Source organism: Aquarana catesbeiana, linkage group LG06 (assembly GCF_042186555.1).
Source record: "Aquarana catesbeiana isolate 2022-GZ linkage group LG06, ASM4218655v1, whole genome shotgun sequence".
In the NCBI taxonomy this organism is placed as follows: domain Eukaryota; kingdom Metazoa; phylum Chordata; class Amphibia; order Anura; family Ranidae; genus Aquarana; species Aquarana catesbeiana.
Genome location: NC_133329.1, coordinates 108741877 through 108767439, shown reverse-complemented (window position 1 = coordinate 108767439; position 25563 = coordinate 108741877). Strand labels below are relative to the sequence as shown.

The window sequence follows — 25563 nt, the reverse complement described above, 5'->3', positions numbered from 1 at the left end:
GAAGGAACGGCACCTGTGGGCCATTCCTTTAGAGAACATGCGCCAGTGGCTGCATGCAATGTAAACATCTCCTAAACTGTACAGGTTTAGGAGATATTTTTGCTACCTATAGGTAGGCCTTATTATAGGCTTAAAAATAAATATAAATGTAGCTCTATGTGTTGTAAAGAATGAGGTGGTAAACTATCACCCTGTATATAGATGCTCTAAAATCAATAAATGGTCTTCATATATTCAGGGTCCTGATTTTAGAGCATCATCCACATATGTTTCCCTTTTTCTTCACAAGAAATACCACGCTTCATTTGTCGATGAACTTTTATTCCACTATGGATACCTCCTCCAGTTATTGGGGACTGTTCCTTCACTGTATATGTTTTGGTTTATAATCACTGTCACAAGTAATTTTTACTATATACAGGGTGATAGTTTACCACCCGTTCTTTATAACACATAGCGCTGCATTTATATTTATTTCATTGCCATAGTTGCCAACATTGTAAAAAAAAATGTGGGACACTTTTGTGGCTGTAGGCGGAGCTGTCCAATAATTAGGGGGCGGGGCATTCATCAGCAGGCGTGGCCTAGCAAAAATAGACAAGTGCGACCCGCGGTGAAAAATGGGCGTGGTTTATACGAAATTGTGGGCGTGGATTAAATGGGCGTGGCTCTAGAGGGTGTGGTTAGAGTCTGAAATGAATGAGGGATGGAGAGGGGGAGAGAGAGGGGGGGAGAGAGGGGGAAATGACGGGACAGCAGCCCCAGATCCTACACAATAGAAATATGTGTATTCTAGAAAGTTTAACAATCAGCAGATAAAGATACTCCAAACACCTGGTGTTAGCACTTCAATCATCCCGGCACCATGGTTGTTATGGTGTCAGGATGATTGAAGCGCATTATTTCTATTATTATATTGTAATATAAAATGAAATCATTCAACTCACCATAATGCAGAATCAGTGGGATCCCTGAGCGTGTCACTAGCCACGTCGCCTGCCACCAGCCATCCGTCCTTGCTTCAGATGTCCGAGCAGAGCCCCTCCTCACACCAGGAGTCCCCGGCGGAGCCCCCCCCTCCTCACACCGGGAGTCCCCGGCGGAGCCCCCCCCTCCTCACACCGGGAGTCCCCGGCGGAGCCCCCCCCTCCTCACACCGGGAGTCCCCGGCGGAGCCCCCCCCTCCTCACACCGGGAGTCCCCGGCGAGCCCCCCCCTCCTCACACCGGGAGTCCCCGGCGGAGCCCCCCCCTCCTCACACCGGAGTCCCCGGCGGAGCCCCCCCCTCCTCACACCGGGAGTCCCCGGCGGAGCCCCCCCCTCCTCACACCGGGAGTCCCCGGCGGAGCCCCCCCCTCCTCACACCGGGAGTCCCCGGCGGAGCCCCCCCCTCCTCACACCGGGAGTCCCGGCGGAGCCCCCCCCTCCTCACACCGGGAGTCCCCGGCGGAGCCCCCCCCCTCCTCACACCGGGAGTCCCCGGCGGAGCCCCCCCTCCTCACACCGGGAGTCCCCGGCGGAGCCCCCCCCTCCTCACACCGGGAGTCCCCGGCGGAGCCCCCCCCTCCTCACACCGGGAGTCCCCGGCGGAGCCCCCCCCTCCTCACACCGGGAGTCCCCGGCGGAGCCCCCCCCTCTCACACCGGGAGTCCCGGCGGAGCCCCCCCCTCCTCACACCGGGAGTCCCCGGCGGAGCCCCCCCCTCCTCACACCGGGAGTCCCCGGCGGAGCCCCCCCCTCCTCACACCGGGAGTCCCCGGCGGAGCCCCCCCCTCCTCACACCGGGAGTCCCCGGCGGAGCCCCCCCCCTCCTCACACCGGGAGTCCCCGGCGGAGCCCCCCCCCTCCTCACACCGGGAGTCCCCGGCGGAGCCCCCCCCTCCTCACACCGGGAGTCCCCGGCGGAGCCCCCCCCCTCCTCACACCGGGAGTCCCCGGCGGAGCCCCCCCCTCCTCACACCGGGAGTCCCCGGCGGAGCCCCCCCCCCCTCACACCGGGAGTCCCCGGCGGAGCCCCCCCCCTCCTCACACCGGGAGTCCCCGGCGGAGCCCCCCCCCCTCCTCACACCGGGAGTCCCCGGCGGAGCCCCCCCCCTCCTCACACCGGGAGTCCCCGGCGGAGCCCCCCCCCTCCTCACACCGGGAGTCCCCGGCGGAGCCCCCCCCCTCCTCACACCGGGAGTCCCCGGCGGAGCCCCCCCCCTCCTCACACCGGGAGTCCCCGGCGGAGCCCCCCCCCTCCTCACACCGGGAGTCCCCGGCGGAGCCCCCCCCCTCCTCACACCGGAGTCCCCGGCGGAGCCCCCCCCCTCCTCACACCGGGAGTCCCCGGCGGAGCCCCCCCCCCTCCTCACACCGGGAGTCCCCGGCGGAGCCCCCCCCCTCCTCACACCGGGAGTCCCCGGCGGAGCCCCCCCCCTCCTCACACCGGGAGTCCCCGGCGGAGCCCCCCCCCTCCTCACACCGGGAGTCCCCGGCGGAGCCCCCCCCCTCCTCACACCGGGAGTCCCCGGCGGAGCCCCCCCCCTCCTCACACCGGGAGTCCCCGGCGGAGCCCCCCCCCTCCTCACACCGGGAGTCCCCGGCGGAGCCCCCCCCCTCCTCACACCGGGAGTCCCGGCGGAGCCCCCCCCCTCCTCACACCGGGAGTCCCCGGCGGAGCCCCCCCCTCCTCACCCGGGAGTCCCCGGCGGAGCCCCCCCCCTCCTCACACCGGGAGTCCCCGGCGGAGCCCCCCCCCTCCTCACACCGGGAGTCCCCGGCGGAGCCCCCCCCCTCCTCACACCAGGAGTCCCCGGCGGAGCCCCCCCCTCCTCACATCAGGTGTCCCACAGCGGTGCGCGCGCTCCCCCCCACCTAGAACCCCCGCCCCTTTCCATATCAGACTGGCAGCGGGGCGGGGGGTAGGCGGGCCGAGGCGGAGCGGGGCAGGGGGTGGGCGGCGACGCAGAAGCTTCATCTAGCCCCCCCAGCCGTCTTCCTGAACTTCCACAAAATGGCGGCCGGCGGAGACAATGTCTCCGCCGGCCGCCGACCTCTAGCGGCGGCGGTTTCAAAAACGGGAACCGGATTTTTCGGGACATTTCCCGGGACACCACAAATCCGGGAATGAAGTCCAAGTCCCGGGAATGTCCCGGGAAATCCGGGACAGTTGGCAGCTATGCATTGCACGGTTTACTAGACTGTTGATGCTGGCTGCTATCACTTTTATACCTTTTGTTTTTAGTAGCGCAACTATATATATTTTTCTTATTATAGGCTTACCTATAGGTACATCTCAGCAGAAATAGAATTAACACTGATAACCGTTTTGCCTATAGATACACTTTAACATGTGATCTGCATTCATATCCTCGATCAGTTGCTCAAAGTATTCAGTATTCATTGTCTCCTTCAGTATGTTCTGAATATCTTCAGCAATTCAAGATGAGAATGCAGATGTCATTCCTACTATCTCCATCCATTATTCCAGGCTAGTGACACCCTCTGGGTTTTTTGAGAAGTCACCTGACCTTAGAAATTCTTTCATCTTCATTTTAGAGTGTTAAAGATGGCGTCTGCTACAGTAAGAGAGGAGCTGACCTGCAGTATCTGTCTGGACGTTTACAGGGACCCCGTATCACTGAGATGTGGTCACTACTTCTGCCGCGACTGCATAGAGACTGCACTGGACACCCAGGAAGGGGGTAGATATACCTGCCCTGAATGCAGAGGAAAGCACCCAAAGCGGCCTAATCTGAAGCAGAACAGGAAGCACAGCGAAGAGGAGAAAACTGCGATATCAGGTATGTAATCTGTTTATTATTCTGTTCCTGTCGGGGTGGATTTGATTTAAATCAACTCAATTTAGATCATAATTTTTAACCATCTCAGCCCCGGAAGGATTTACCCCCTTCCTGACCATGCCATTTTTTTGCGATACGGCACTGCGTCGCTTTAACTGACAATTGCGCGGCTGTGTGATGTTGTACCTAAACAAAATTTATGTCCTTTTTTTCCCACAAATAGAGCTTTCTTTTGGTGGTATTTGACCTCTGTGATTTTAATTTTTTGCTCTATAAACAAAAGAATAGCGACAATTTAAAAAAAAAAAAAACACATTCTTTTTTACTTTTTGCTATAATAATTATCCCAAATAGAAAAAAACGAATTTCTTCATCAGTTTAGGCTGAAATGTATTCTTCTACATATTTTTGGTAATAAAAAAAAAATATAGAAATAAGCGCATATTGATTGGTTTGCACAAAAGTTATAGCGGGTATGAGAGAATGTAATTGGGGGTATGGCGCTCCCTATTGGGGGGTATATAAGGGATACAGTGTATTGTGATGCAATAAATGCTTAATATGTACCCTACACAAAGGGTGAAAAGTGCAATACCTCATACATGGATTGAACCCCAAAACAATGTTTAAATTGGTGAGACCAAATAAATAAATAAATAAATAAAAAATGTGGTGAGAACACCCCTATATTACATTCACATATATTAGTAAGTGTAAGATAGTGGCAAATAATGGCAAATAGTGACCACCAGATGCTGCTACTATATAAACTGTGCAGCTTATGTGATGAGTTCAACGTGTTTCAAAGGTGTGTGACAATGCAATCCAATCAAAATAAATTATAAACGAAAAAATTAATATAAAATAATATATAATAATAAAGGAAAATACAAAATGCAAAAAGTCTGTTCAAAAGTGGTGCGTTTCCAAAATATAAATATCAAGCCAAAGTTCCAAAAGCTTTAGTGACTGTAGTGCTCACAGAGGAGAGTATCCGTGACTTCTGTGCTCCCCCTTTTGGCTCCCCACTCATCAGCTCCCAATGCCCCTGCAGGGGTGACAGACACTTTAAGATCCCAATGCCGTCCTCTTGGTAGGTATCCCGTGGTTGCTGAGATATGGTATCCTCTCTCCCAGGAATTCCAGGTCACTTCTCCACACCACGTCCAAGAAGGGGATCGCCAGAGAACTCTGCAGTTAAGTATGACCTAGAAGCAACGTTTCTCTACATCACACTACAAAGCTCACATGCGCAGTACCATCACTAGGTGTCCCTGTTTCTCCGTTCATCTAAATTAGGTTCTTTCGTCTTCTTTGAATCCAAAGAAGACGAAAGAACCTAATTTAGATGAACGGAGAAACAGGGACACCTAGTGATGGTACTGCGCATGTGAGCTTTGTAGTGTGATGTAGAGAAACGTTGCTTCTAGGTCATACTTAACTGCAGAGTTCTCTGGCGATCCCCTTCTTGGACGTGGTGTGGAGAAGTGACCTGGAATTCCTGGGAGAGAGGATACCATATCTCAGCAACCACGGGATACCTACCAAGAGGACGGCATTGGGATCTTAAAGTGTCTGTCACCCCTGCAGGGGCATTGGGAGCTGATGAGTGGGGAGCCAAAAGGGGGAGCACAGAAGTCACGGATACTCTCCTCTGTGAGCACTACAGTCACTAAAGCTTTTGGAACTTTGGCTTGATATTTACATTTTGGAAACGCACCACTTTTGAACAGACTTTTTGCATTTTGTATTTTCCTTTATTATATATTATTTTATATTAATTTTTTCGTTTATAATTTTTTCGATTGGATTGCATTGTCACACACCTTTGAAACACGTTGAACTCATCACATAAGCTGCACAGTTTATATAGTAGCAGCATCTGGTGGTCACTATTTGCCATTATTTGCCACTATCTTACACTTACTAATATATGTGAATGTAATATAGGGGTGTTCTCACCACATTTTTTATTTATTTGGTCTCACCAATTTAAACATTGTTTTGGGGTTCAATCCATGTATGAGGTGTATTGCACTTTTCACCCTTTGTGTAGGGTACATATTAAGCATTTATTGCATCACAATACACTGTATCACTTATATACCCCCCAATAGGGAGCGCCATACCCCCAATTACATTCTCTCATACACGTTAGCTCCTTTTGAGGGCTTAACCAGGGGAGGCAGCACACCTTAGCTTCTCTCTTTTCTCACTGACCCCTTTCCCTTATCCTCCCTCTCCCTTTATTGGGGTACACACCCCCCTGCATCTTACATCCCCCTCCTCTTTCTTCCTTCTTCTCTTCTTTGTCCTCTGTCCTAAGCGCAGAGATTTTGTGGCTTTGATACAAAAGTTATAGCGTCTACAAAATAGGGGATAGATTTATGGCATTTTTATTTTTATTTTTTTTTTTTACTAGTAATGGCGGCGATCTGTGTTTTTTATCAGGATTGCGGCAGACAGATCGCACACTTTTGACACATTTTTGGGACCACTGACATTTATAAAGCGATCAATGCTATGAAAATGCACAGATTACTGTATAAATGTCACTGGCAGGGAAGGGGTTAACACTAGGGGGAGATCAAGGGGTTAAATGTGTTCCCTTACTGTGTGTTGTAACTGTGAGGGATGGGACTGACTTTGGGAGGAGACCGGTCGTTGTTCCTAAATACTAGGAACACACGATCTGTCTCCTCTTCCCTGACAGGACGGGGATTTGTGTGTTTACACACAAATCCCCGTCCTTGCTCTGTCAGGAGCGATCGCTGCTGCCCGGTGGAGAGCATCGGCTCTTTAGTGGCGGGGCGGCGTGCTCACACCCCTAGGTAGATTACCTAGTGTTAGGGATCCGCGTAGGGGTTAAGTCATCTTAGTGTTGGGCTTCTTTCACATTGACATTATTGTTACAGCTTACCGCCCTCTGAAAAGCAATCCACGGTGGATCACTTTTCAGGGGATGGTATGTTACTGATACACATTAAACACATTCTGGGGTCCCGCCTCACTGCATCGAGTGCCCCCACGGGGAAGCGCTTCTCTGGGGACACTTGTGCGGCCGCGCTCCTGAGTCCTACTGCTGCGTCCATTGACACAGACAGGAGGACTCTGCCCCACCTCCGGCCTGCGTCATTGGATTTGAGTGACAGCAGCGGGAGCCAATGGCTGCGCTGCTATCAATCTATCCAATCAGGACCGGAGACACTGGCTGGAGCGGGTGTGCTCGTCCCGGCGCGGGAAAGACAGGGTTCCGGTAAGTAAAAGGGGGGCTCTGGGGGGCTGCTACACTAAAGGAGGTTTTTCACCTTAATGCATAGCATGCATTAAGGTGGAAAACCCTGAGGGTTTACAACCCTTTTAAGGAGGAGCTTTTACCATTTGTCAAATTCTGCACCTCAAGTTGGAAAAAATGCTGTGCCTGCGGCATGTGTACAGCCCTATACAGGTATATTGTAACAACTTGGATAGCCCGGGTGCAATAAATCCACGACTCAGCCATCTGTTTTTATTGCCACCCCCAGCTGTGAAAGAGCCCTTAAAGGGTATCTATGATCAAAATGTATAACCATGTATTAATTTCTGGTCAACCTCACATGCGTTGTCACTGATTTGCAACAGATCTACTGTTAGCCTCACCCTGCACAAAGATTTTCCAGCCCACGGGGCCACAATCTAAGTGCCAAGAGGCTGAGAGCGTGTACTGGGGTTAGATTCTGCCAATCCTATTAACAAACTGATAAGAGGTGCCAATAAGAGGTTGTGCATTGTATAAACAAGGAGGAGGAAGGGGGAAGGTCACTGCAGCTATGTCTCTGGTTCAGCACAAAAAACACAATGACAAATAAAATGTAATGGCTGAATTCTGAACAACATGGCTGCCACACACCCAGCTTGTCGTGTGCCCAGTATGCATGACTATTACAATTTCCACATTGTATTTAAATTATTTCTAGCCTAATCCAATTAATCTGAACAATCTTGAATTTTTTTTATTTGCTTTGTGAAAATCCCCACACATTTCTTTGCTTGAATTCTGGGACACACATTCAGTTTGCTCTGTTGATAGGCACTGCTGTGTCACACATTTCACAGAGCCTGCCTCCTAAACTAGAGAGGTTCTTGGTTCTTTGAATGTTTTCCACACAGTCGGCCTTTTTAGATGCTTTACTATAGTGGTACAACTTTTTTCTCCAGCACTACCTCTCCCAACTGTGGCGTACTTGAGGCCGAGGACACAGTTGTGACTGACTCTGCCTTTGCCGGCTGTGCTGATCACAACTATTCTAGTTCCATCTCAGTGTGCTCTGCATGGGCCGACTCAACCCTGGAAAGGATTGAGGAATCTGCCCACTGTTCCACCAGCCCAGACTGACTAGGAACAGGGGAACCCAGGGGGTCCGACACTGGAATCTCTTCCCAGGCTCTGTCCTCCTTCCACGCTATAGCTAGATCTCTCAGCTTCTCAGGATCTGGGAGGGTTTCAAACAGGTAAGTATCAGGCTTCTCACAATACACCCAAGGAGTGATAATTGGTCTTTCATGGTTACACTATGGGTACAACAGTGCCCGCAATTCACTAACACCATGACAGCACAAAGCCGGTCCTCTGTTGGGCAGGAACCTCAGCCCACTGTCCACTGTAGTTCCCCCACCATACGAGGCTGAACCTCATCCTATGAAGCTCTTTTTCAGGGTAGTAGAAACATGCTCTCCACTATAACCACATGACCTGACAACAGAGGCATATCTAGGGTATGGCATCCATGGCAAGAGCCAAATAAAGTCCCACCCATCCTCTCGCAGCCGCCTCCTGCTCTAATCTTGTCCCCGGCGCCACGACCAGCCTGCTGGAGCGCGGCGCCGGCACAGCAAGTGAAAAGACCAGGAGGGAAGCCAGCGACAGTCGCCCCCCCATGACGGCCGATGAGTTGGTCTGGCCAGAGTGACCGCCCAGGTCGTCTACGTAGAGATACAGTAACTGGGGGAGGCGGAGCCTAATGCTCCGCCTACCCTCCTCTACGCAGCTGCTTCAGCTTCTCTTCTGGTGGGTCTCCCGGGTCTGTGTGACGTGCTGACGCCCGGTGCTGTGACGAGGTCGATGACGGTGAGGACTCTATAGGGGAACATGGAGCCTGGAGACCAGGAAAAGAAAGATGTCAGAGAAGAAAAACAATTGGGACCCCCCCCCCCAGGCAGCAGCAGCAGCAGGTACTAGTACAGCACTTGTCACCACGATATTGATCATCATGTGCATGTGTACAGTGTACCAGTAACCAGCGCCAACTGCAAAGCAAGCAATATAGTGCTCAATTTGGATTAAATAAATATGCTTAGCCATAGATATCATAAAGTGTAAAAAAGTGATTTGTGTTAGTAGTACCTGCTGTTGCACAAATCACTTTATTACACTTTATTTATGATATCAATTGCTAAGCATATTTAGCGGTTTTAACCCCCGCTAGCGGCCGAAAAGGGGTTAAATCCACCTGCAAAATGCCGCTGCAGCAGCGCTTTGCCAGTGGGATGGCGGCGCTGCCCCATTGTTTTCAATGGACTGGAGCGGTGGAGGAGCGGTGTATTCACCGCTCCTCCACCGCTGCAAAGAAGCTGCTGGCTGGACTTTTTGTGACGCCCTGCCAGCGCAGCGCCACAGTGTGAAAGCACTCGGGCTTTCACACTGGGTTTGCAGCTGAGGCTTTTTTCAGGTGCTATGCTGGCGCTATTTTTAGCGCTGTAGCGCCTGAAAAAGTCTCCAGTTTGAAAGGGGTCTTAAAGTCATCATGTGCAATTCTGCGTGTGTGCCAAGCAGACAGGGCCGGCGCTACCACTAGGCTAAATAGGCAGCCTAGGGCACCCGGCCGCTGGTGATCCTACTGTACAGTGTCAGAGGCGCTGGGGCAGCATTTTTGGGTGCAGGTGAGGCCGTATTTATGGGTGCATTTTTGGGTGCTGGTAAGGTTGCATTTATGGGTGCTGATGTTACTGCATTTTTGGGTGCTGGTGAGGCCGAATTTATGGGTGCCGATGTTACCACATTTTTGGGTGCTGGTGAGGCCGCATTTATGGGTGCTGATGTTACTGCTTTTTTTAGGTGCTGGTAAGGCCGCATTTATGGGTGCTGATGTTACTGTATTTTTGGTGCTGGTGGGGCCACATTTATGGGTGCTGATGTTACTGTATTTTTGGGTGCTGGTAAGGCCGCATTTATGGGTGCTGATGTCACTGCATTTATGGGTGCTGATGTCACTGCATTTATGGGTGCTGATGTCACTGCATTTATGGGTGCTGATGTCACTGCATTTATGGGTGCTGATGTCACTGCATTTATGGGTGCTGATGTCACTGCATTTATGGGTGCTGATGTCACTGCATTTATGGGTGCTGATGTCACTGCATTTATGGGTGCTGATGTCACTGCATTTATGGGTGCTGATGTCACTGCATTTATGGGTGCTGATGTTACTGCATTTATGGGTGCTGGTAAGGCCGCATTTATGGGTGCTGGTAAGGCCGCATTTATGAGTGCTGATGTTACTGTATTTATGGATGCTGATGTTACCGCATTTTTGGGTGCTGGTGAGGCCGCATTTATGGGTGCTGATGTTACTGTATTTTTGGGTGCTGGTGAGGCCGCATTTATGGGTGCTGATGTTACTGTATTTTTGGGTGCTGGTAAGGCCGCATTTATGGGTGCTGATGTTACTGTATTCATGGGTGCTGGTAAGGCCGCATTTATGGGTGCTGATGTTACTGTATTCATGGGTGCTGATGTTACTGCATTTATGGGTGCTGATGTTACTGCATTTATGGGTGCTGATGTTACTGCATTTATGGGTGCTGATGTTACTGCATTTATGGGTGCTGATGTTACTGCATTTATGGGTGCTGATGTTCCTGCATTTGTGGGTGCTGATGTTCCTGCATTTGTGGGTGCTGATGTTCCTGCATTTGTGGGTGCTGATGTTACTGCATTTATGGGTGCTGATGTTACTGTATTTATGGGTGCTGATGTTACTGTATTTATGGGTGCTGGTGAGGCTGCATTTATGGGTGCTGGTGAGGCTGCATTTATGGGTGCTGGTGAGGCTGCATTTATGGGTGCTGGTGAGGCTGCATTTATGGGTGCTGGTGAGGCTGCATTTATGGGTGCTGGTGAGGCTGCATTTATGGGTGCTGGTGAGGCTGCATTTATGGGTGCTGGTGAGGCTGCATTTATGGGTGCTGGTGAGGCTGCATTTATGGGTGCTGGTGAGGCTGCATTTATGGGTGCTGGTGAGGCTGCATTTATGGGTGCTGGTGAGGCTGCATTTATGGGTGCTGGTGAGGCCGCATTTATGGGTGCTGATGTTACTGTATTTTTGGGTGCTGGTGAGGCCGCATTTATGGGTGCTGATGTTACTGCATTTTTGGGTGCTGGTGAGGCCGCATTTATGGGTGGAGTCAGGGGTGGAGCCGGGGGGGGGGGGGGAGACAAAATGAGGTTTCGCCTGGGGTCTCAAAAATCCTCTGTCCTTGTCGTACTGTGTCCCTCTCTGTCTGTCTCCAGTGTCCCTCAATTGTGTGTTAGTGTGTGTCATTGTTTTTGTATGAGTTACTGTGTGCACCAATGTATTTTAATGAGTGTGCCAGTGGGTTGGCATCATCAGTGATTTTTGTATCGGTGTGTGCCCGTGGGCCATTGTGTGTGTGCCAGTCAGCATGTGTATTTGAGTGTATGGGTCATTGTCAGTGAAAGTGTATGTCTTTGAGTATAATAATTATATGTGTGTGTGTATATATATATATATATATATAATGTGTGTATGTATATGTGTGTTCTTTAAAATGACTAAAGAAAAAATTGGAGTGCCCAGCGACAAAATTGGAGAGCACCAGGCCTGATAGCCCACTTCTATCAATCTTCAGGTGTATGGCAAAACCATGAAACCTTTCTTGATGAAGAAGGAAAGTGGAGCTGAAGGACGGAAGAGGCGAAAGTTGGAGGCGGAGGAAGCCAAGAAGTCAAGCAAGTTCTTCATGACCTTCTTTGAAAAGCCTGGAACAAGTTGTTTGACACCTTCAATGGAGTCCCCTGTACCTGCTACAAGTTTATTAGAATCTGAAGGTGGATCAAGTACAAATGCATCACAAGCCGAGGAGGAAGTCAAGTCAGATAAATCTGAGTATGAGTAAGAGATTAGAAGTGAGGAGGGCAGAGAGAACTTGAACATGACAGGAGGGGAAGATGATGGTGGCGGCGATGCTGTGTTTATTGATGAGATTGAACTCGACGATGCTGAACCTGGTGAATTGGATGGTGTTGGAGAGCCTCAAACTGTCTTACCAGAAGTTATTGAACAGCATGACATTGGACTTCTGAAGTTCGACAAGAAATCTGGAAAAGCAATTCTGCCTGATGCATTGAGAACAAAAATAATAAAGTTGGGTTCAGAGTATTTCCAGAACAATGAGGGGCCTTTCCTACCAACAAATAACCGCTCAATGAACAAAACTTGGTTCAAGAGGAAATTGAGAAATGGTCGTGGTGAGGAAGTGTCTCGCTCTTGGCTGCTGGTCTATTCCCCTTTTAAAAAGTCTGCATTTTGTATCTGTTGTCTTCTCTATTCCCGGTCAGACCATCAATCCTCATTGGAGCAGGAAAGTGGATTCCTCCAATGGAAAGCACCTGAAAGGATTAGTGTTCATGAAAATGCTAAGACCCATCGGGAGTGCTTTACACAGTGGAAAGAAATGGAAAGAAATTTAGCTGAAAACAGAGGAGTTATTGACGTGGAACTTCAGTCACAGATTGAGAAGGAAAAGCAAAAGTGGCGTGATATCTTGAGGAGAATCCTTCAATGCATAAAATTCCTTGCGACTCAGAAACTGGCTTTGCGAGGACATAGGGAGTCACTTCAGCTGGATAATGACTCCAATGTGGGAAATTTCCTTGGCCTACTGAAACTACTGGCCATCTTTGACCCTGTCATGAAAGAACACCTCAGTCATGTGGAAAGTCATCCTGGATCCACGTCTTATCTTTCACCAGGTGTTCAGAATGAATTCATTCACATGATGGCATCTACTGTTCACCAGAATTTACTGAGAAGCATTCGTAAGGCCAAGTACTATGGTCTCATGTTTGACTCAACTCCTGATCAGACACATCGTGAGCAGATGTCAGAAGTAGTGAGGTACATGGAAGTTGATTTTGAGAGGAAAACGGTCCCTGTTAGAGAGTCCTACCTTGGATTTATACAGATAAGCCAGAAGGATGCTGAGAGCTTGGTTGAAGACATCTTGAAACAGCTAGAGAAGGACGGAATGGAGCTACAAGATTGTCGGTCACAGTGCTATGACAACGCTGCTGTGATGGCTGGACACAAAAGTGGTGTTCATCAAAGAATAAGTGAAAAAAAACAACCTGGCAGTGTTTGTGAATTGCAACAATCACTCTCTCAACTTGGTGGGTGTACATGCAGCCAAGCAGGATACAATGATGGTCACGTGTTCTTTTCTCGTTCAACACAGCGCTTTGAAAAACTCAAATGCTGTGCCTATGGTTCTTAAGTCAGAGTCCGAAACAAGGACAGAAGCAGTGAAGCCCATCAACAACTACTTTGAGCAGATAGTTCAAGTTCTCCAGGACCTGATAGACAATGAAAATGAGACCAGCGAGACAAGAAGTGATGCAAGACTGCTGTATAACCGCATGTTGAGTTACGATATTCTGACTTTGCTAGGATTTTGGAACAAAGTGCTCATTCGCATTGACTGTATTCAAAAGAGGCTGCAGGATCCTAGCATGAACTTCCATGATGCTGCCCTGGATTTGAAAGCCCTCCGAGATCATTTTGATGATGACAGAGAAGTGTTAGTCAGTGAGTGACTCGAAGAAGGATTCAGTCTCTGTCAAGACTGGAATATTGAAGTTGAAAGACATCAGAGACGAAGGAAACGAATGCCTGGTGAGAACTCAAGAGATGCTGGGTTATCAGCCAAGGAGGCAATGGAAAGAGTCATGAAGGGAACACTCGACCGTCTTCACAGAGAAATGGATGAAAGGGTCACCTGTTTGCATGACACTGACGCCAAGTTTGGGTTCCTTCTCGATGTCGAGGGACTGTTACGGCGCCTACAATAATGACCTTAAAAAGAAGTGTGAACATTTGGGTGAATTCTACAGCTCTAATGTTGATGCACAGCAGCTATATGAAGAAATTTTGGATTGCAGAATGTTGCTATTAAGTCGGGCCAATATGAAAATATCAAGACCTAAAGAGCTTCTCGAATTTATTGATCAATATGGAGATGAGTGTCTTCCCCAATCTTTGCATTGCTATTCAGATAATACTAACTATTGCAGTTTCCATCGCCAGCTGTAAGAGATCATTTAGCAAGTTAAAACTAATACTTTCGTATTTGAGAGCCTCCATGGGTCAAGACAGACTCTGTGATCTTGCTCTGCTGAGTGTAGAAAGAGAATAAACAGAAAAAACTGAGTTTGAGCACATCATAGACCAGTTTGCATCAGTGAAAGCAAGGAAGGTGCAGTTGTAATTTTTATGTAGTGCCAATCCATTTGTTAATTGGAAGATTAAAGAGTTTGACTTGTAGTTTTGTTAGCTGTTTTTTTTGTTAAGATTATCTGAAAGATAGGTTTCAAATGTTTTGACAGGGGTGCAGTTTCAGTTCTTGCCATAGGCGCCATTTTCACTAGATACGCCTCTGCCTGACAAACTGTCACACTACTGTGTTCTCTCCACTTCCCCGTTGACTCCACCTTTCAATCGAGGCCCAAGCTGATACATCCTCCTTTGGTGGTGATATACCCCATCCGGTTGACTACACCAAGTGTAAGCAGGTCCCTGGTTGGCCACCAGCATCTGCCACGCTAGGCCAGGGCACCTCCCATCACCTTTCTGAATGAGGATCGAGACGGGATAACAAGTACTTGAATTATAGAGGAATTCCTATATCTTGGCTACTCACGTATTCCTGGCCTGAGAACCACTCCCAAGAACACTTGATATTTTTACTAGTAAATAATTGTCCAAACGGTCAGCATTTTTGAATACTTTACTAAAATAATGAAAGAGTGAGCATTGATCATAAAGCCTTAAAGTGATTGTAAAGTCTTGTTTTTTTTTCTATAAAAATAACAAACATGTTATACTTACCTGCTCTGTTGCAATGTATTTGCACAAAGCAGCCCGGATCCTCCTTTTCTTGAGTCTGTCTTCTGTGATCCTGGCCCCTCCTTCCTGTTGAGTGCCCCTACAGCAAGCAGCTTGCTATGGGGGCACCTGAGTCGAGTCACAGCTCCCTGTGTCCATTCAGACGCGAAGCCCTGGCCTGGACCCACCCCTCTCTCCCCTGATTGGCTAGCTGACTTGATTGACAGCAGCAGCCAATTAGGTGGAAGAATCTCCGACGGCTGAGACACTCGTGAACATCACTGAACAGAGAGGGACATCAGATAAGTCTTAGGAGGGCTGAGGGGGGCTGCTGCGCACACACAAGGCTTTATATCTTAATGCATAGAATGCATTAAAGTATAGCTAAAGGCAAAACCTTTTTTTAGTTTTGGATAGAGTGGAGAGGGATTAGAACAAGTGCCAATTTTTATTGCTGTCTGTGCCCCCGTTAAGAAGATTCACCCTCTCTATTTGTCCTGTTTACCATTATCATTGAAAGAAAGGAAAAAGAAAACCCCAAATTTTGGGTTGTCCCTAGAAAAGTAACAGATGGGAAATCTTCCAATGGGGACACTAGTTCTGGTGAGCTGGGGGTCCCCAAGAAATTCCTTTAATTTGCAGAGATTTTCTCTCACTTCCTGTTTGGCTATGGAACAGGAAGTGAAGCGAAATCTCCACAATGGGACAGAGATGGTGAAAAAAAAAATCTGACAGGGGTTATAACCATCCCTTACATCCATCCAAAATGAACAAAAAAAAGTTTTGCCCATAGTTCTACTTTATGATAAAAAACCTTCTGCCTTTACCACCACTTTAGTTGTACATCTACTGGACCCCTACTTGTCTAACAAGGGAAGCGTTTCTCAGCCAGGTTGTCACGTACCTGGTAGGTTTTGAGCCTGAAGTGCAGAGAGAGACCTCCCTTACAGCTCCCACTTCCGTTCCTCTGGAATGGAGACAGAGGGCACAGGAGTGAGGAGTGGTATGGGTGCCTGGCAGGATCAACAGTCACCAGAAGTTCAGGAGTGGTGGCACCCTCTGGAACCAGGAGCTGAAGAGGAGACTGGAGACTGGAATGCAGAATGGACCAGGAACCACAGCAGGTAAGTAGGCAGGAACTGAAGTGCTGGACAGGAACCAGGAACAAGCAGTAGGTAGCAGACTGGAACGCTGGGCTGGAACCAGGAACAAACAGCAGGTAACAGACTGGAACGCTGGGCTGGAACCAGGAACAAGCAGCAGGTAACAGACTGGATACTGGTATCAGGCAGCGGAATGGTCAAACAAGCCGGTGGTCGGTATTGGGCGGACAGCAGAGGTACCAGGGATAACACAGAAGAATGGTCAGGCAAGCCAAGGGGGTCCGGTGCAGGCAGATAGTAGGATGGTCTAACAGGAAGCCGGGTCAGATAACAGAAGGATACAGATCAGATCAGGTTTTGGCACACAGAACGCTGTAGAGCAGACAGCGGGGATTGAGTGTGACAAGCAGGTTTAAATAGCCCGCCTGACACCAGCGGGAGTGCGCTCGTGTCCGTGCGTGACAGCACCCGTGAATGCGCGCGCATGCGCGGTAGAGCCCGTGGCCGTGTTCCCGTGCGCCTGGAGCACCAATTACTGGCAGGATCCTTATGACATTGCCCCCCCCCCAAGGGGCAGCCTCCGGATGCCCCTTTGGAGAAACTTCTCTGGATGGGACCTTTTAAAAGATTGCAACAGATCTTCAGCATGAATATTGTCCTCAGGTTCCCAAGAATTTTCTTCGGGACCAAACCCCCTCCATTTTATCAAGAATTGATTCTGGTTACCTCTCTTCCTATGGTCCATGATAGCTTCCACCTCGAATTCCTCCTCACCATCTACCAAAATTGGATCAGGAGGATCCGTACTTCGGCCTGGAAATGGATTAACAATGGAGGGTCTGAGCAGAGACACATGAAATACTGGGTGAACCTTTAATGAATCAGGGAGTTCAAGTTCATATGCCACCTCATTAATTCTCCGCTTGACAGGGAATGGTCCAAGAAACTTGGGACCCAACTTCCTTGAGGGGCAGGCCAGCCTGAGATTTATTGTAGATAACCATACCTGGTCCCCGGGTGTAAGTAATAGCTCACCTCGCCTCTTCTTATTGAAGGTTGACTTATTATACTCCTGGGTCCTGGTCATGGTTTCCTGCAAAACTTGGTTATTGGAAGTAAAGAAATTCAATTTCTCCTGAACTGCGGGTACTGTACACTCTGGAAGAGAATTAGGTAAAAATGAAGGATGGAAACCGTAATTTGCAAAAAATGGAGTCTGTTTGATAGCAGAATGAATAGATTTGTTGGCAAATTCAGCCAATGGGAACACAGAAATCCAATCATCTTGGGTAAAAGAAGAAAAACAGCGTAAATATTGTTCAAGAGTTTGGTTTGTTCTCTCTGTTTGCCCATTAGTCTGGGGATAAGCAGATGAAAATGAAAGCTCAATGTTCAGTGTCTTGCATAGAGACCTTCAGAATCGGGAGGTAAACTGTACCCCCCGATCTGAAACAATATTGACCGGTACCCCGTGGAGCCTGATGACTTCTTTAATGAATGCCTGTGATGTTTTTGTAGCTGAGGGAGTGCCCTTCATTGGGACAAAGTGGGCCATCTTTGATAACAGGTCCACTATGACAAAAATCGAGGTGAAGCCCCCGGCCGGAGGTAGTTAACAATAAAGTCTATAGAAAGCATTTTCCATGGCCTATCTGGGACAGGCAACAGTTTCAGCAATCCCCATGCCCTGGTTCTGTACCCCTTGTTCCTAATACAGGTGGTACAGGATTCTACAAATTTCTTACAACCCTCGCGTAACTGAGGCCACAAGAAGGTACGCTGTACCAGATCAGTGGTCTTAGCTACGCCAAAATGCCCAGCCAGTGCATGGTCACGACAGAGTTCCAGTACTAGAACTCGTAGCGTTTCAGGTATAAAAATCCTACTCTCGTGCCAAAGTAATCCATCCTTAACTTGGAGTTCTGGCCCAACGGAAGATCCCAATTCTGCAGAAGCCTGCTTAATCTGGGAAAGCAGGTTTCCCTGAAGCAAAAGAAAATTCCCCGGGGACAAAATGGTGTCCGGAGGGGAAACTTCTTGGGTCTTGTGAAACATCCTGGATAGGGCATCGGTTTGATGTTTTTGGAGCCAGGGCGGTAAGTGACATGAAAAGAGAACCTGGAGAAAAAGGGAGCCCACCTGGCCTGATGTGGCTTTAACCTTTTTGCAGATCTCAAATACTCCAGGTTCTTATGATCTGTAAAAATTAAGACTGGATGAGCGGCTCCTTCCAGAAGATAGCGCCACTCCTCTAACGCTGATTTGATTGCCAACAACCCTCTGTCACCTACATCATAATTTCTCTCTGCCGTGGACAGCTTACGAGAGAAGGCCACAGGATATAACAGGGCCTTAGTTTCCTGTCTTTGGGACAACACTGCCCCCACCGCAATTTCAGATGCGTCCACCTCAAGTACGAACGGCAGAGAGGAATCTGGATGCTTTAGTACAGAGGCAGAAGTAAAAAGGCCCTTAAGGGTCTCAAAAGCCTTTTGGGCTTCAGCAGACCAGTGGAAGCGTGTTCCCTGTTTAGTTAACTGTGTGATGGGTGTAATGATGGCTGAGAACCCCTTAATAAATTTACGGTAAAAATTGTCGAATCCAATGAATCGTTGGATTCCCTTTTTGTCTGTAGGAACTGGCCAATCTAGGACTGCAGCGACCTTTTGAGGGTCCATCTTAATGCCTTTACTGGAAATGATTAACCCCAAAAATTGAATACTTTCCTGTTCGATTTCACACTTCTCAGCCTTTGCATATAAGCCATGTTGTCGAAGCCGGCCCAACACACTTCTGACGTGCCTGCGGTGAGATTCAAGAGAACAAGAAAAAATTAATATGTCGTCTAAATGGACGATAACTAACAGATCTAGAAAGTCTCCCAAAACATAATTGATGAAATATTGAAATGTAGCAGGGGCATTGCACAGACCGAAAGGCATCACCAGGTATTCAAAATGTCCATAACGGGTACGAAAGGCGGTCTTCCATTCGTCTCCGCCCCTGATACGAACCAGATTATAGGCTCCGCGGAGGTCAAGTTTAGTAAATATGGTGGCAGTTCCAAGTCTTTGGAACAATTCTGGTACCAGAGGAAGAGGATAACGTTTTTTTACAGTGATTTTATTTAGTTTGCGGTAATCCACACATGGTCTAAGGGTATTATCCTTCTTCTGTACAAAGAAGATGCCTGCACCTGCTGGAGACGTGGACGGAAGAATGAAGCCCTTCTTGAGGTTCTCATCGATGTATTCCTTTAGAACACCTTGTTCTACCTCAGTCAAAGGAAAAATTCTTCCAAATGGAATCTCAGCACCGGGGAGTAACTCGATAGGACAGTCATAGGTCCTGTGAGGAGGTAAGGCCTCTGCCCCCTGTTTACTGAATACATCTAAGAAATCATGATAAGCTGCGGGGATGGAGAGATGTAGACTGGAATCTGTGTCTAGGCAGAGCAAGGTAGGGTTCTCCTGAACGTTCTGAATTCTGCAAGACTGTTGACAATATGAAAAGGAAAAGGTAACCTCACCTGTGGCCCAGTTACATAGTTACATAGTAGGTAAGGTTGAAAAAAGACACACGTCCATCAAGTCCAACCTATGTGTGTGATTATATGTCAGTATTACCTTACATATCCCTGTATGTTGCGGTCATTCAGGTGATTATCTAATAGTTTCTTGAAGCTATCAATGCTCCCCGCTGAGACCACCGCCTGTGGAAGGGAATTCCACATCCTTACCGCTCTTACAGTAAAGAACCCTCTACGTAGTTTAAGGTTAAACCTCTTTTCTTCTAATTGTAATGAGTGGCCCCGAGTCTTATTAAACTCTCTTCTGCGAAAAAGTTTTATCCCTATTGTGGGGTCACCAGTACAGTATTTGTAAATTGAAATCATATCCCCTCTCAAGCGTCTCTTCTCCAGAGAGAATAAGTTCAGTGCTCGCAACCTTTCCTCATAACTAAGATCCTCCAGACCCTTTATTAGCTTTGTTGCCCTTCTTTGTACTCGCTCCATTTCCAGTACATCCTTCCTGAGGACTGGTGCCCAGAACTGGACAGCATACTCCAGGTGCGGCCGGACCAGAGTCTTGTAGAGCAGGAGAATTATCGTTTTATCTCTGGAGTTGATCCCCCTTTTAATACATGCCAATATTCTGTTTGCCTTATTAGCAGCAGCTTGGCATTGCATGCCATTGCTGAGCCTATCATCTACTAGGACCCCCAGGTCCTTTTCCATCCTAGATTCCCCCAGAGGTTCTCCCCCCAGTGTATAGATTGCATTCATATTTTTGCCACCCAAATGCATTATTTTACATTTTTCTACATTGAACCTCATTTGCCATGTAGTCGCCCACCCCATTAATTTGTTCAGGTCTTTTTGCAAGGTTTCCACATCCTGCGGAGAAGTTATTGCCCTGCTTAGCTTAGTATCGTCTGCAAATACAGAGATTGAACTGTTTATCCCATCCTCCAGATCGTTTATAAACAAATTAAATAGGATTGGTCCCAGCACAGAACCCTGGGGAACCCCACTACCCACCCCTGACCATTCTGAGTACTCCCCATTTATCACCACCCTCTGAACACGCCCTTGTAGCCAGTTTTCAATCCAGGTACTCACCCTATGGTCCATGCCAACGGACCCTATTTTGTACAGTAAACGTTTATGGGGAACTGTGTCAAATGCTTTTGCAAAATCCAGATACACCACGTCTATGGGCCTTTATCTAGATGGCAACTCACCTCCTCATAGAAGGTTAATAGATTGGTTTGGCAAGAACGATTCTTCATGAATCCATGCTGATTACTGCTAATGATATCGTTCTTATTACTAAAATCTTGTATATAGTCCCTTATCATCCCCTCCAAGATTTTACATACTATTGATGTTAGGCTAACTGGTCTGTAATTCCCAGGGATGTTTTTTGGGCCCTTTTTAAATATTGGTGCTACATTGGCTTTTCTCCAATCAGCTGGTACCATTCCAGTCAATAGACTGTAAAAATTAGGAACAACGGTCTGGCAATCACCTGACTGAGTTCCCTAAGTACCCTCGGATGCAAGCCATCTGGTCCCGGTGATTTATTAATGTTAAGTTTCTCAAGTCTAATTTTAATTCCGTCCTCTGTTAACCATGGAGGTGCTTCCTGTGTTGTCATGAGGATAAACACTGCAGTTTTGGTTACTGAAGCCCCCCGATTCACTCGTGAAGACTGAGGAGAAGAATAAATTCAATACCTTTGCCATCTCCCCATCCTTTGTAACCAGATGTCCTTCCTCGTTCTTAATGGGGCCAATATGGTCTGTCCTCCCTTTTTTACTGTTTACATACTTAAAGAATTTCTTGGGATTTTTTTTGCTCTCCTCTGCTATGTGTCTTTCATGTTCTATCTTAGCCGTCCTAATTGCACCCTTACATTTCTTATTGCATTCTTTATAAAGTCTGAATGCTGAGGATGATCCCTCAACCTTGTATTTTTTGAAGGCCTTCTCCTTTGCTTTTATATGCATTTTTACATTGGAGTTAAGCCATCCAGGATTTTTGTTCGCTCTTTTAAATTTATTACCCAATGGGATACATTGGCTAATGCCCTTATTTAATATGCTCTTAAAGCAAACCCATCTCTCCTCCGTATTCTTTGTTCCTAATATTTTATCCCAATTTATGCCTTTTAGCAAGGTTTGTAGTTTAGGGAAGTTGGCTGTTTTGAAATTCAGTGTCTTTGTATTCCCTTTGTTTCCTATTTGTGTGATTTATACTGAAACTAATTGACCTGTGATCGCTGTTAGCTAAATTGCCCCGTATTTCCACATCTGTGATCAGGTCTGTATTGGTAATCAGTAGATCCAGTAATGTTTTATTTCTAGTTGGTGCATCTACCATCTGACCCATAAAGTTGTCCTGCAAGACATTAAGGAACTGGCGAGCCTTAAATGAATGCGCGGTTCCCTCCGCCCAGTCTATGTCTGGATAATTAAAATCCCCCATTATGATAACACTTCCCATCCTTGCTGCTAATCCAATTTGTGATAGGAGATCCGTCTCCACTTCCTCCTTCAGGTTAGGGGGCCTATAGCATACTCCCAGTATTTTCCCCTTAGCTTCATCCCTTTGGAGCTCTACCCATAAGGATTCCACCTCCTCTCTAGCTCCCTCAGTGATGTCATCTCTCACATTCGCTTGTACATTATTCTTGATATATAGGCATACCCCTCCCCCTTTTTTACCCTCTCTATCCTTGCGGTATAGGGTATACCCTTGAATGTTTGCCAGCCAATCATGAGAGCTGTTGAACCAGGTCTCTGAAATTCCCACAAAATCCAAATCCTCCTTGTACAACAGTATCTCTAGTTCACCCATCTTGTCTGCCATGCTCCTGGCATTGGTGAACATGCCACATAGTTTAGACCGGTCGCATATTGTCCTGGTATTGGGTGTTTCAAAAGTTAATGTCAGGGTTGTGAGCTTGCAACCAAGGCATGCCGAGGATTATGGGAAACAGGGGTGAAGCGATGATATCCAGGTGTAGTAATTCTTGATGAGAATTGGAAATAGAAACGGGTATCGGAACAGTCTCTTGAGTAACAGGTCCGGATTTGATGGCAAGATGAATGGAAAGTCCATGGGCCTTAGGCAACAGGGGTATCTGGTGTTTAGTAGCAAAAAGAGAGTCCATGAAACAGCTGCAAGCTCCAGAGTCAATAATGGCGGTTATTTGCAGAGTCTCTCCTGGAAGCTGTAACAGGATAGAGAGAGCAAGGTGAGTAGTATTTTTGGCCAGAGGTACAACATAGTCAGTGGACAGGGATTGGCACTTACGGAGCTTAAGAGGACAGTTCCTGACGTAGTGCCCATGTTCCCCGCAGTACAGGCACAAATTATTCACCCGACGACGTTGACGTTCCTCCTGGGTAAGAGAAGGCCGCAGGACCCCCAACTGCATAGGCTCAGGTAGGTTAAACGTGGAGGTAGATGGTGTTGGTGACGTATGATGTGGAACTTTTGGAGTCACCCAGGTTGGGCGAGAAGGTCCCATAGCTCTCTCAGCCCTACGCTCCCTTAAGTGTCGATCGGTTTGAATGGCTAGATCGATCAAAGCATTCAAAGTCTGTGGTGTACCCACCCTGGCCAACTCATCCTTCAAAGAATCAGAAAATCCCATTAGAAACTGATAGCGGAGAGCCGCATCATTCCAATTTGTCTGCACTCCACCTTCTGAACTCAGCCACATAGTCCTCTGCTGCCCTGCGACCCTGTTGAAGGGAGTGCAAAGCAGCCTCTGCAGTCACAGAGAGCTGGGGGTCTTCGTATAACTGACCCAGCGCGTCAAGGAAGGTGGGGAGGTTGGTCAGGGATACATCCTTTTGCTCCAAGAGGCGATGGGCCCAGGTTTGGGGGTCACCTGTAAGCAGAGAAATTACGTAGCCCATCTTGGCCTCCAGGGAAAAGGTACGTGGCTGAAGAGCAAAGAACAATTCGCAGGAGTTCCGGAAGGCCCTGAATTTGTCAATCCCCGGAGAGTCGTTCAGGTGTCGGGACTTTGGGTTCTGGAGGGAGCATCACCACCGTTGAGGAGGGCCCAACTGAAGAAGCGGAAGCAGGAGGAACTCCCTGGACCCCAAAAAGGTTAGATAAAGTTAACACTCGTTCCTCCAGCTGGGTGTATCCTTGCTGCAGATTCTTGACTGCTTCAGTCAATCCTGCCAGGTGTGCACATAGTTCCTCCATGGGAGAGGTTCCCTGCTCAGGCTTAGACATGGCTGTCTGCTACTGTCACGTACCTGGTAGGTTTTGAGCCTGAAGTGCAGAGAGAGACCTCCCTTACAGCTCCCACTTCCGTTCCTCTGGAATGGAGACAGAGGGCACAGGAGTGAGGAGTGGTATGGGTGCCTGGCAGGATCAACAGTCACCAGAAATTCAGGAGTGGTGGCACCCTCTGGAACCAGGAGCTGAAGAGGAGACTGGAGACTGGAGACTGGAATGCAGAATGGACCAGGAATCACAGCAGGTAAGTAGGCAGGAACTGAAGTGCTGGACAGGAACCAGGAACAAGCAGTAGGTAGCAGACTGGAGCGCTGGACTGGAACCAGGAACAAGCAGCAGGTAACAGATTGGAACGCTGGACTGAAACCAGGAACAAGCAGTAGGTAGCAGACTGGAACGCTGGGCTGGAACCAGGAGCAAGCAGCAGGTAACAGACTGGATACTGAAGCGCTGGACTGGAACCAGGAACAAGCAGCAGGTAACAGACTGGATACTGGTATCGGGCAGCGGAATGGTCAAACAAGCCGGTGGTCGGTATTGGGCGGACAGCAGAGGTACCAGGGATAACACAGAAGAATGGTAAGACAAGCCAAGGGGGTCCGGTGCAGGCAGATAGCAGGATGGTCTAACTGGAAGCCGGGTCAGATAACAGAAGGATACAGATCAGATCAGGTTTTGGCACACAGAACGCTGTAGAGCAGACAGTGGGGATTGAGTGTGACAAGCAGGTTTAAATAGCCCGCCTGACACCAGCGGGAGTGCGCGCGTGGCCGTGCGTGACAGCACCCGTGAACGCATGCGCGTTAGAGCCCGTGGCCGTGTTCCCGTGCGCCTGGAGCGCCGATTACTGGCAGGATCTTCATGACACAGGTTAATCGGTAATCTATTGGATGGGCATCAGACTCTCCAGATGCAACCCAGCAGGATGTTCAGTGGAAACTAGAGCTGCAAAATATCCAACTGGAGTTCTGAGTGCCTGTGTCTATGGTAAGTTGTAGCACACAAGTCTGGTCGTCACCAGTGAATTAGAATGCGGCACACCAACTTTGTCTCTGTCCCGTTCATAAGATTCTCTCACGATTCTCGTAGTGTAACACCATCTTTCACATTATACAAAATAATTGGACTAACTTTAATGTTTAGTAAGACCACGTTTTGTTGTTTTATTAGAGGTAATACCTTGGAAGGGAAAAAGGGGGTTATGGGATGCCCAACTTGACGTAACAATAAATGGGGACAACTTCCTTCCTATGTACAAAATCCTTGCCTGTCCTCCTTCCTGGACACCGTCAGTCTTTAGTGATCAAAACCAAAAGTTCCATGAGGACTAGGAACTCTTAGTCCCCTTTAGAAAATAGCACTGTATGCGTTAAACCGCATACAGGAGTGACTCCTCTCCCCTTTAGAACTGCTCCCAGCTCTACTGTCTGCAGGAACTACCAGCCCTCCTGGCTGCTTGTCCACCAGCCCATCTGGTTGCTCTGAAGAGTTAAGCACAGCGCTGTCCTCCTTAAAGCTTGTTACATGTGGCAGTCTCTCCCCTTGTGAATCCCAGGGTGTGCTGATGTACTCACTCTGTCCTCTTTGCTCTCTGCTGCTGCTTAGGCAAGATTTATCCTCAAACCGAGATGCTGATAGGATCTTCTCAAGCCAGCCCGAGCCCAGCCCCTCCTAGGTCACCAACATCCTCCTCAGCACTCCATCTTCCACACAACTACCCTGCTGGCATGGCTTCACCATATTTAGAGCCT

The 25563-nt window shown here is 48.3% G+C and overlaps 1 protein-coding gene across 1 annotated transcript in view; it reads left to right on the top strand.

Moving 5' to 3' along the window:
• Positions 1–3533: 3533 nt before the first annotated feature.
• The window catches only part of LOC141148854 (uncharacterized), a 98964-nt gene continuing 76934 nt past the window's right edge, over positions 3534–25563 (top strand). Inside the window, exon 1 of the mRNA XM_073636655.1 lies at positions 3534–3785. Within this exon, the coding sequence (XP_073492756.1) occupies positions 3551–3785 (235 nt within the window). The 5' untranslated portion in view covers positions 3534–3550. The remainder of the gene's footprint in view (positions 3786–25563) is intronic.